General features: G+C 37.8%; 1 protein-coding gene across 1 annotated transcript in view; it reads left to right on the top strand.

Annotated features, from left to right (window-relative positions):
• The window catches only part of UNC13A (unc-13 homolog A), a 5,702,976-nt gene that overhangs the window by 5,056,229 nt on the left and 633,938 nt on the right, over positions 1-12,809 (top strand). The window contains exons 35-36 of the mRNA XM_044054109.1: positions 4,288-4,411; positions 5,217-5,222. Coding sequence (XP_043910044.1) covers positions 4,288-4,411; positions 5,217-5,222 — 130 coding nt within the window. The remainder of the gene's footprint in view (positions 1-4,287; positions 4,412-5,216; positions 5,223-12,809) is intronic.

Below are 12,809 nucleotides of genomic sequence, written 5' to 3' on the forward strand. Positions count from 1 at the left end.
GCAGTAAACAGTAGATGTGACTATACTTTTACATTATAATGTGTGTGTCTTTCGGCTTTTAGGGGGTTGCCACAGCCGAACTCCGGTTCTCTAATGATTGGCAGTAGATTTTTACGTGCTGACTTGCCGGGCCTAACGCACAACTTTCAACGAAGGAACACCCATTCACGCATGTCGCCACACAGAAGACGCTCTAACTGAGAATCGAACGGGCAACGTCTAACTGTGAGGTGACAACGCTACCGCAGCACCACCACCGCAGCTATACTTTTACATTATAATACAATGTTTAATCATGATGCTTTGTTACAGTTCCAATGTGATAACTAACAAAAGTTATATAGTGGACTGTGACTTAAGAAACACACAGGATAGTCACTTTAAATGATGCCAAACAGTAACTAAAGCATACATCTTTCAAAGGTAGCACCCATCCTGCTAAAGTATGTGAATTAAGCGTTTGACACAATAATAGGCTTTTGAATGTAGCAGGTAAGCAGTTGATCCATGGATAATAAATAAATTCAGAAGTTCATGAGATAGTTAAGTGTTCAGGTCAAAGACAATCATCAAGGAACACTTTAGCCCTAATAGTAGAATCATAGACATGATCTCAAGTGCAACCTTAAAATGTTCAATATTGTTACAAAGCTTTACGCTGTTAGAAATTCTATTCCGTAAAGGTGTTGTACAGTAGTTATATACATATTCCTAATATTAACCCTACTAGTTGGTATCTTAAGATTCAAATTATTTTGTTTATAAGTTTTATCAGGTAAAAGAACATTAATATCAAATAAAATTTGGAATACTTGCTCTTGAAATATCATATAAACAAACGATAATCTACCATACAATGTCTATAATGAATTCAGTACAAATTCAATATTTGACATCTGCTCAATAATGCATAGCCTTCACCTTAGAAATCAGTTTGGTAGCCCTTCTCTGACCCTTTTCCAACAATTAAACTGACTAGTGGTATATGAACAAAAATACCATTGTACTCAATGGTAGATCTAGTACGAGTTTTGTACCCACGGTGGTGGTGCTACAGTAGCGTTGTTGCCTCACAATAAGACGCTGTCCGGTTCAATTCTCAGCTAGAGCGTCTTCTGCATGGAGATATGCGTGAATGGGCGTACCTTCGTTGAAGGTTGTGCATCAGGGATGGTAACTCGGCATGTAAAAATCAACTATCAATCATTAGCGGACCGGAGTTCCACTGTGGCGACCCCTAACCGGGAAAAGCCGAAAGACTCAACAAACAAACAGTCCTCATCCTGAGTTGTAATATTTTTAATAATAGAACCTAACTTACTCAAAATATTTTAACAAACATTATCTGCATGTTTCATTAATGAAAATTTAGAACAAATTAGAATATCCAAGTTTTTGTAAGTATTCACCTCTGTTAGCACAAATGAGGTAAGAGTAATTGGGCTCCTTATTTTATTTTTTTCCAAAAAACATAACATTACATTTGACTGTACTAAACTGAAACCCCATGGTAGTTGCCCATCTACTGTCTTCTGCCATAAGAATTAATTATCTCAAAGTCATCATCTGTTTTAGCAAAGAAACCAATTTTAAAGTCATCAGCATATTTGCAAATCTTAACAGCGACTGTTAACTGGAATAGTACTAAATACTAAATAAAACAGATCACTATGGATCCCTGAGGAACTCCTGGCATAATCATAACTGGGTCAGATTCAGTATCATGAATTTTAACCAGCTGAGTTTGATCTGTCAACCAGTTAGAAATCCATCTAATAATACAAGGATTTATTTCTAAGTTGTTTATAACTTTAATAATTATTTCATGACTTAGTAAAATTCATTTTTTTTCTCCACAGCTTTCGCTTTAGAATTACAATGGAAACTGACAGTATCATGACTTATACTGATCAGATTATAGGGGCCTCTGGGAAGAGTGGTTAAACAAACAAATTATGTGTTTTCCTGGTCTCTTTTTCTGTATTGGTTCATGGGCAAAGTATTTGGGGAGGAATGGTTATTTAGACTTAGAATGTATTCTTAGACTGTACCTTCCTGTGCTAGTGAGGGGATAGGAACCTTTGGGAGTAATGATTATTTAGAACTGGGATGTGGTTTCTTGGTGTCTCTTCTGCTATTAGGAAATATTGACTTCTAGGTGGGATAATGGGGATTAATTAGAATTAGAATGTGTTTTTACAGTGTTCCTTCCTGTATTGATTTGGGGGCTGGCACTTCTGGGAGGGAGAACTACTATTTTTGCATCCCACAATCCTGATGTGTTAGTCCATATTTCATGAGTTTTCATCCCAGCATCAGTCTTCTTTCCTCTATATGTCTGTCTCTATACTGTAGCTAACTATACACTTCTAGAGTCAAAACCATTACCTCAGTCTTCCATATTTTCAACATCATCAGTCACTTCCGCAGTACATTTTAATTTTATCCCAGTGTAAATATACATTTCTGTTTCTGCTTTGCTCCTTCTGTCCATTTGAATCTAGGTTTTCTTGTATTCCAGCTATTATCCCTTATTGTCCAGTTTTTTGTTATGATTACAGCAGTTATGCACTTTACACATTTTCTGTTTTTTTTTTTTTTAACGGAGGATTCTGCTATTACAAAATTATTACTCTTACCTAAACATTTCTTCCATTGTTCCCTTATTGTCTCGTGTTGTTTTCTTCCCTATTCCTTCCTACTATATTCAATCAGTTATAAGTGATAATGTTACTCATTTCCCCTTGCCATATTTCAGTTTAAACTGACTAATAAATATTTTCTCTAATCCAGTTCTGAGAATGTCCTCATTCAGAGTTAGAAGGAACTGATGCACAGCACATATACTGTGATCCTCACTTCTATTTACTCATTACTTATTGCTCCATAACTCTGCTTATAATATCGGCCTGACAGCTATAATAGAATTCTTTAATTTTATTTTCCTTCCACTTCCTGCAATTGACAATTGTAATTACTCAGCGGAGCCTGCTGTGCTATTATATTCTTGTAAAGTTTCACCAATTGAATTGCTCTTATCTTTGCCTTCTGAGCTGATAATAGCCAGGTCTACTGCCTAAACATGCAGATATGCATGCTTATCTTACTATTTTCTGACTGCATTCAATAGGATTGCTTTGTTCTGCCTGGTTTGAGACATTACACAGTGTTTGTATCAATTCTTCATCTCACCACCCACCTCACTCAACCTAACACCATATTTAATAATGACTATTCCATCAACATCTTCTTTCTTCCCCTCATCCACTTCTTCTTTGCCCTTTCCAGTAATTACATAGGCTTGCAAAGGCCCTATGGCCGTTAGCTTAGTAACCTTCTATGAACCTGTATCATTACTTCTGAAGTCATCCATTTCTTTTTGCTCTACCTGACTTCTTTTCTTGTGTGTTGAGGGATTTCTTTCCTCTGCCACTCATCATCACAAGTTCTCCTGTTACTAACAGCATCACTGCCATCTTCAGCACTGTCTTACACCCTTTGTTAAGCCCTGCTATAGTTATTGGTTATATTCTTACTAGGGAGTTCAAATCTTTCTAATCTAGTTTTAAAACTTGAGTAATGCTATTTGCTTATCACCAGTCACCAGTAGATTTTTCTGTTCCACATTTTTGTATACCAGCATTGTTTCATATATGTTTCAAGAGTAAATTCATCCTTTCACAGTCCAGTACTATATCCCTGTTTGTATTCTACCTTGCTATAAACCACTGTAATTTTCAGTTTTTCAATTTCCCTGCACCACTACTTCCTACAGCAGTCTCATTACTTTAGAGACTAATTTTATCCTACAAACCACCAAGCCCATTGCTGCTTATAGTTTTCTATGCCTTACTGCAATGATCTCCCACATCTAATGTGCTGCAGTGGTAAATATTTCTGCTACCTAATCCTTGAATGAAACTCTGTAGCTAAGAGTATAAGACTAGGTAGTGGTTCCTGAATTTTAAATAGCTGGTATGATGTCAGAAAGTACATTAAAAGGCCATGATGTAAAGGATATAAAATCTCTGGAAAAGGGATTCAGATTCAATGAGGGGGATTGGTATTAAGGTGCATTACACAAACTTTACCTAGTAATGTCTTTGCATCTTTGTACATTTATCACAACACAAATAAAAAATGTAATCCTTTTACTATGAATAAATGTATCGTCCTATCCATTCATTCATCCATCCATCCTACCAGCCAGACAGACAGACCAGCAGAGTAGTTGCCAAATGCCTCAGTAACCTCTCTAACATGTACTCCCTTCCTTTACTTTCACAGTCTCACACTTTTTGCCAAGATCTGTGAGAAGACAGTACTAAAACGAGTCCTGAAGGAACTCTGGAAGCTTGTGATGAATACTATGGAGAAAACAATTGTTTTACCCCCACTGACGGACCAAACGGTGAGTAAGAAAAGCAATAATATCTTGGAGCAATTATGAATGCATTTTTTTCTTTCTTATTAGTAATTTTTGGAAGTATATTATTATAACTATATCTACGGTATAGTTAAGTTGATTGTATTCGTTCAGAGTAGGCTAGGTATAAATATTACTTACTGAGTCCACAAATCCTAAAGGTTGTAAAAATGTAACTGTAATAATCTTCTTGCCAGTCTTTCCTTTTTCTATATGAAATCTGTTCATAACCATTGGCTATCATCACAGATATGAATATGACTGGTATGGTTTCCTGCCTTGTTCCTTATGTGGTCCTGAATTATCATTATGAGTGGGAATTGGCTTAATCACTTCATTGCTAGATTTCTGGTTCCTATTTTCCCAAATCATGTGATTCCTGAGCTGCAGTGATAAACTGCCATTAAAACCTGAATTGATCATGCACTAAGTACTTTTCTTTGTTCAATATAGTTAAAATTCTAGGAAAGCATCAACTCATTCATAGAATATATTAATATTTAATAAAACGCCACTGGCAATGTTGATACTACATGGTGGTGTGGTAGGTGATACCTGGAATCTGTCCTTACATGAACTGAGTACAGTGTATGTATGTCATGAAAAAGTCTGGTTAGTTACAGTTATTCATGGTTTTATGAGCAATATCAGTTTTAACTTGACAAGACAGTGGAAAGGAATCCTGTTGAAAAATGTTGTACTTTTACTGTAATGTGAGTTGAAACAAACAGTACTGATGAGATGGTTATCCTTTTTGCTTTTGAATTGTTCTGCTCTCTGGTGCTGACAGATGATAGTAAGTACAGCACTTCTGTGTCTGTCTGTCTGTCTGTCTGTCTGCTACGTGTCGACTGCAGTCAGCCAGTAAGCTGTTTGTGTGGTTGCACTTTGATCCCATTCTGTTTTCCCTCCTTCCCCACCCCAGATTTTTAAACTCTGCCCTCTGTCAGCCAAGTCGCATGGCACAAGTAAATACATTTAGCTCTGCAGTGTTGCTGTCAGCTTACTATAACAAGGATATCATGTATGTGTTGTGGGGACTTGTGTGTATGCAAGGGTCCATTTGACATTTGAAAATTAAAGTGCAAAATATTAACTTAAGCAACAATTAAAGGGTAATGAGTACACTGGATTGTTTTAAAGGTTCCAGATGTTTCTGGGATACTGAAAGCAAGCTGACACATTGAATGGTGCATATCAGTTGTTTGTCTTAAAATGTTTAATCTGTATAATATGTGTATATGATACTTTATTTGGGTGTGATCAGGGCATTCTGGACCTCTGCCTTGTGATAGCTTTAGTTAAAGTAAAATAGCAGAAGCCAGCAAAGATAGTCATTTAGCATGGTGAATGCTGCAGTATGGATATTGAATTTCTGGTAAACTGGTAATTATGTGCTACTTTTGAAGACATTTTATTGTTTGTATCCTGTAAAAATGTGACGTCTTATAGTTGAACCATTTGCTTGCTGTAAACTAACTATTGCCTAGAATTCTTATTACCAGAAATCAAAGCTGTAAATGTTATCTCCTTGCTGTAGATTCTCTTTGGTCATTTCTGTATAAGTATGTTGTGCTTCTGACCTTCCTGCTTTACAATTTTTTTTATTATTATTATTTAATGAGTATGAATAGCAAGTGTTCGGGGAATAATAAAAAAAAAGCTCCTGAGGTTTCCACAATGAACTGATTTCCAAGTGTTTATCTTTGATTCAGGGTCACCTTGCTCACATATGCTAAATCTTTGGTGTTGCATGCAAAATCAAACTAATCCACCAATAGGTACAGCTTTTGTACATGTCTTGACTACATGAAAGGAGATACTTATGAAATTTGTCATCATTTTCTTCCTCAACATCCCTTATTTTCTTATTTGAAGAATTACGATATCTAGGAGTTTAATGTTTTTGACATCTACATTTTTGGAGAGATTCTTGGTAGTAAAAGTGGTAAGATGTAACAGGTTGGGCACAAAAAAGGTTTTAAACTGTCTGCTTAATCTCCTCTATTTCAAAGGGGTGAGCTGCTTAATAAAAAAAAAAAATCAGTGTAGAGAAGACACAACTGATGTTTTGTATTTAAATGAAGAAATGTATAATTCCATTTGTGTAATGTACATAAAATATACTTTCATTACAGCACTAGTTATTGATTATAGTATTTTATTTCTGCATAACTGCTATTATGATTTCTGTATATAATGAGGACAGTTCTGTGAGAAATAATGCACACTAAATCAGTATTCTCATTATGAGAAATACATTTTTACTTTACATGAATTACAGAGTGTTAAGAAGTTGATGGAGGAATTCTGGCCATTGCAGTTTTTTTAATGCAAAGCAATGGTGTGATTTATAATGCTTGTTTGTCACAGATCTGGAGATTTTATTATATGTATGCTTGGGTTTGGGGATTAAAGTGGATTGTGAGTTTGTGAGGATGAGAGCAGCAAAGAGAAGGCAAGACAGGAGGAAAGCCCTAGCTAGGGATAGTTTGGTGTGTGGTGTGAGGAATTTTTTGTTCCGATACAGTAATCCCAGTTTTGATGTGTCTTTTTGATACACTGATGAATATGATGATCAAATTTTAGTTGGTCATCTATTATGGTGCCCAGGAGCTAAGTATGTGGATCAACTTTGATAATTGTGTTGTTTAGAGAAGAGATGGAAAAGGTGGGATTTGTGGTGTGAGAGTGATCTTGGTAGGAAAAGTAAGTGTTTATTTTTTTTTAGGGTTTAGGATAAGCTGGTTTTCATTAAGCCATTTTTCTACGGTAATTAATGTGTTTTGTGTAAGTGAATGGAGCTGAGACATGTCAGAGATGGTGATGAGGGTTGAGTCATCTGCTTATTATATAAGACTCGAGTAGCGGCAGGAGGAGTGGAAATGGTTGGCAAAAATATTGAATAGAAGGGGGCCTAGGATAGAACCATGGGGGAACCCTGTTTTTACAGGCAAGAAGGGGAAGCAGGAAGTGAGGCATTGGACAGATTGTAGTCTGTTGGTAAGATAGCTGGAAAACCACACAAAGTTGGAGGAAAGAGGTTAAGATCAATTAGTTTTGTTAGTAGTTTAGAGTGAGACACCATATCACATGCATTGGATAGGTCAAGGAAGAGACAGGACATTAGTTGATTATTATCTCTGGCCTCAGCAACTGTATGAGTAAAAGGTAAGAGGGCAGTACTGTGGTTTGACTGAAAGCTGTGTTGGGTAGGGGTTAAGAGGTTTTCATGGATTAGGTAGTTAAGCAGTTGAGAGTGGATGCACTTTTAAAGAATTTTAGAAAGTGGTGATAGTATAGCTATTGGTCTAAAGTTAGAGGACTCTGTGGAGATACCTCCTTTGTGCAGTGGTATAGTGTAGAAAAATTTCCAGATGTTTGGAACTATGCCTTCTTGACTAGATGTATTTATTAGTATAGACATAGGGAAGACTATGGATTCAGCAGCAAGCTTGAGAAAGAGGGGGTAGTTTATCAGCAGATGGGGAGCAGGCTTTGTTTATGAAGAAGAGATTTGATATAGTAGGTGGGGATAGGTGTATGAGAGAAAATGGTTTTATTATTATGAGTAGGAGAAGCAGAAGTGTTTGGGGGATTGGAGTTATGGTCTGAGTGAGTTACTTTGCAGATAGTGTCTATAAAGCACTTATTAAGCAAGGTAGCAGTCTCTAGCAGTGGGTTATTAGGGAAGGGATTTGGGGTTTTGGAGTTACCAGGGTGAAGGATATTATTGATAGTAGACCAGAATTTTTAGGGTTGGAGAGGTGATTAGTTTGTGCTGTATTATAAAAGTTTTTCTTGTCCTGGTAAATGTAATTTTTTGTAATGTTTCTGATTTCTTTGTAATTTTGTAGTAGAGTAGGAGGTTTGATTTTCTGCCAGGTTTTCCAGATATTATCCCTTTTGTGCATGAGAGAATGGACTTTTTGATAGCCAAGGTGCACAGGTAGCGTTTATCCTAATTTTTCTTTGGGAACCAAGTGAGTCTAAGATGTTCTTGAAAATCTGGTAAGCAGCAGCTTCATTAAGGGGAGGGTGATGAAGGAAGGACCAGTTAATGGACGCCAGTTTAGAGTTAGATGATTCAGTATCAAAGGATGATAATTTACAGCAGTCTCTATATATGTGGGATCTAGGTATTTGGATAGAGTGTCTTTGGATGTGAATAGTTAGGTGATCATAAGGGAGTTGGGTAGTGTGTGGGGGTTGTGGTAAGATTAAGATCTGTAGTAAGTATCCAGTCAAGGATATAGGGTCTGTAGAAAGTATCGAATCAAGGATATAGGTGGAACCAGAGTTTTTATTAATAAGAGTGGGGGGTGTGATGAGTTTTTTGAAGCCATGCAGGTTAACACTAATATTTGGAGAGTCTGTCATAAGTATTGACCAGTCTATGTTTGCGTCTCCCAGAATGGTAGTTCGCAGGGTATGTTCTCAGAGAGCTGTGACATCCCAGCACTGGCCCAGTAATCAAGGAGCCTCAATCCTCACCACTGGAACGTACACACTGAGAGGATGACAAGTACACACACAGTAAAGTGCAATTTCCCTTAAGGGCACACAGAGGTCACAGTCAGTCTGGGGCTGGTTTCTCCCTCTTTTTCTAGATCCCCAGTAAGACTCTCCACTGGCACAGCTATAGAGTCGAATCCTTAGCCAGGGTTCCAAGCCAAGTCCAACACTCTCTGGCCCTACCCAAGTAGCTGACACACGCACACTCCTGGAGATTTGTTGTACGCACGCAGACACACACACACACACACACACACACACACACACACACACACACACACACACACACACACACACACACACACACACACACACACACACACACACACACACACACACACACACACACACACACACACACACACACACACATATACACACCTGGGAAAGGCTGTCACAGGTTTACTAGCTATGCTGTTGTAGCTCAGAATGTAAAGCTGGTGTAGCTCAGAATGTAAATGAAGTGCTTTGACATTACAGATCATAATGGTTGTGGGTTCAAGTCCCACAGGGGTTTCATATAGGCAGAGCAGCATGGTTGTTTCAGGGGCACAGGAAAATAATTTTTTTGAGTGGCGAAAGCCAGGATACCTTTTTGGCTAGGCTTATATAGGCCCTAGGGCCAATAGCCTAGTACCTACCTATGAACCTATGCCCCCTTCTGCCTAGACTATAAGGTAGTTGACACTGCCACCAGAACCCCTTATCAGCTACTGTAAGGCCCTTAACAAAGGGTGTCCAATCCTACTGTGTAATATTACTGTTAATCCAAATGGTAGTTTGACCACGAGCAAGGCTATTTAGAAGTGGCCTGTACAATGCCACCAAATAGATATGCAAGTACGCTAAGAGCTTAAATATCTCTAAACTGACCAGCCACAATTAAAAGGTTTAAATATATTTAATAATAAATAATAAAAGAACAAGACACTACCCAGTAAGTAATCCGTTACATCAGAGTTCAAAATCACAGAAAATATTTAAAACAACATTGCAGGACAGTCTCAAATAAAGAAAACATCTAAGCTATACTTTACTATATTCCTATCAGAATCTAAAAGAGTTACTATGCTCTAAAAACTTACTTACAGCAAGCCAAGTGCAGAGGTGATGATGAGTGGATGTTCTTGTTAGGTCAAAGACAAAATACAAAATGCACAGTCTCTCTCTCTCCCTCTCTCTGAGAGAGTTCTTAAATTAATATCAAATAGTACTGCTGGGTTAGCTTGGATGACATCACTTTTTCTCACCTAACTTTAGCTCCCAAACTAAACCCCCTTTGTCAGAACCTAACAGAATTAAGCATCTATCTGTGAAAAATACATATCTCTCAGATGTTTATAGATCCTGGAAGTCATAAAACAGTAAAAGACTTCTACATCTCAAACCTAGTAATTACTTCTCTTTCAAAACAATACAAAAAACTTCCAGCTCTAGACATTGTGTCTGCTGCTGCACTGAAACTGAGAAAGAACATCCTCTGCTTATGACCCAGTAATTATAAAAAAAAATAATTTCGATTTTCTCAGAATTTTTTCAGGTTAACCTCCTGTGTTCCAGTTTCTATTAATCTTATACATCTAAACAGTCACAATAGTACAGGTACATTCCTGTTCTATTCCAATAGGGCATGCTGTGGTTACATTTTAGCTCAGTACTTCACACACACTTCTGTATAAATCATATCAGTATTCACAAATGGCATATAATTATTTACAAAATTCCAGATAGCTGGGCTGGCAGTATTTCCCTTTGTCACAAGAGCCATGACTGTATATTTTTTAGGATTGGAATGTTGTTTCCTGACAGGATATAAACTGATGCTACAGCAAACGTTTTGTAAAAATTCAAGTGACAGTTTAGTACAATTAATTCAGCAGGGTGAAAAAAATTGTAATGGTGTTTGTAGGGGGATAGACTAAGAAAATCAGATTAGAGAATTGCAACACCACCACCTTTTTTTTTGTCTCTCTGACTAATCTAAATATATTGTAACTGAGGGTAGGATTTCATTATTAGCTATGTGTGGTTTTAACCAAGTTTCAGTTATGGTTAAAATATGAGAAGAGTGTTGTGCTGTCCAGGAGTGTAGTTCTGTGGTTTTATTGAGAAGGCTTTGTAATTTAATTGAGAATAGGTCTAGGTCTTTGGGGGTGGAGTAGTAGGGAGGAGGCAGGGATGTGTTAGGTGGAGGTAAGGCAGGGGATGGGTGCATGCTGGGGTTGACTGAAGGGGCGAAGGGACCGGGGTTGGGATGAATGTCACCAGCTAGGAGAAGAGTCATTGTAAGTAATGTAATTGTAAGAAATTGTCTCCAGTAAAAATGCTAAGACATGAAACACCTTTAAAAGGTACAGCAGTTACCTTTGCATGGCTGTGCAGTTTTGCAGAGCTTAGCCTTGTGCAAGTGGTGCATTGGTATCAGTTCTTGGATCTTGGTAGATGTTCATCATATTGATCACTGCTACATTAGCCTTAGCTATATGGGTTATATTGTGCATAGGCTATAGCAGCTGACTAGCTTCCAAAGCTTCAGAGCACCTTCTACACATTCAAATGATTAGCTCAAGCTGAGCTGACTATAAAGACAGGTTTGGGTCTAAGCTCTTCAGACATTTCCTGACACGAAGTGAGTGTTCCTCTATGGGTTTACAAGGATTGACAGTTGGCTTGGGCTGTTCCTTTGGTGGGCAGACAAGTTCCCTTTGGGGGGAAAGCCTTCAGCATTAAAAAGTTGTTTTTATTGCATTTTCCTGTTTATGAAAGTTATTTTTAATCTAGGATTTTGTGTTTTAATGATCTGTCACAAGACTTAAATATACTTTTTCCTGTCAGTTTAAAAAGTTGTTTAAAGTAATTGAAAACTATTTCTCATGTGAAGAAATTGTGTTCGTTTTACTATTTTTGGGCTGGCAAAGTGTTTTAAAGTGCTTCTTACTGTATTTTTGTGTGAAAATGTGACTATTAAAGACAGCCGCTATGGACTGGTGGTCAGCCATGTTCTCTACTGCTTTTGGGGTCCTACCAGTGGGCAAGGGAAAGTCAGTCTTGTTGGTCCTAGGAGAGGGAACATAAAAGACTTCTTCATTTGATCAGAGTGTTGTATCCATCCTTGGGAAAGCTGCTGTTGCAATTAATAACACTGTTAGCCCAATTCTTCCATCAAAAAGAAACAGAAAACTAAAAATGTATCTACTCCTCCTCAAATCTCCTAAGGCAGAAGTACTTTATTGGGTCCGGCTCAGGGTTTAATTCAGGCTATTGAGCATTCTTATACAGTGATTTCTGGTAAAAGAAAGAGGGATACCTTTTTTCTTACCTTGACCTAGCCAAAGCCTTTGACACTAGTCCCCACTCATGCATAATAGATAAACTCTCTCAACTAGGCATCAGTCCATATGTTACCAGATGGGTAGCTAACTGGCTCACTGACAGAACACACCTAGTCAAAATAGGGGAAGCCACCTCAAGCAGTAGACCCGTATTGAGCAGAGTACCCCAGGGTTCGGTCTTGAAAGCTCTGTTATTTGAGATATACTTTTCTGTTGTGCAGGCCAAAACCAGTGGGCTATGGCTGACTAAGTTTGCAGATGACTGCAAGCTGGGTGTTGTCATTAATTCCCCTAGTGACATGGACATCCTCCAAGAGGGTCTCACCCAAACCAATGATTGGTGCCAGAAACATGGCCTCAATCTGAATGCCTCAAAATGCATCATCATCCCCTTCAGGGAGAGTGACTTCCCTACAAATTATTGCATTGATAACAACATCCTAAGCACGCAATCAGTTGTGAGGGATTTGGGCACCCAGATTGATAGGAAACTGACATTTGACCACAATATTGCTTCCATTGTACGGAAAGCTTTC

This window comes from Protopterus annectens, chromosome 13.part0 (assembly GCF_019279795.1).
Source record: "Protopterus annectens isolate FY-2018-M chromosome 13.part0, PAN1.0, whole genome shotgun sequence".
NCBI lineage: Eukaryota > Metazoa > Chordata > Ceratodontiformes > Protopteridae > Protopterus > Protopterus annectens.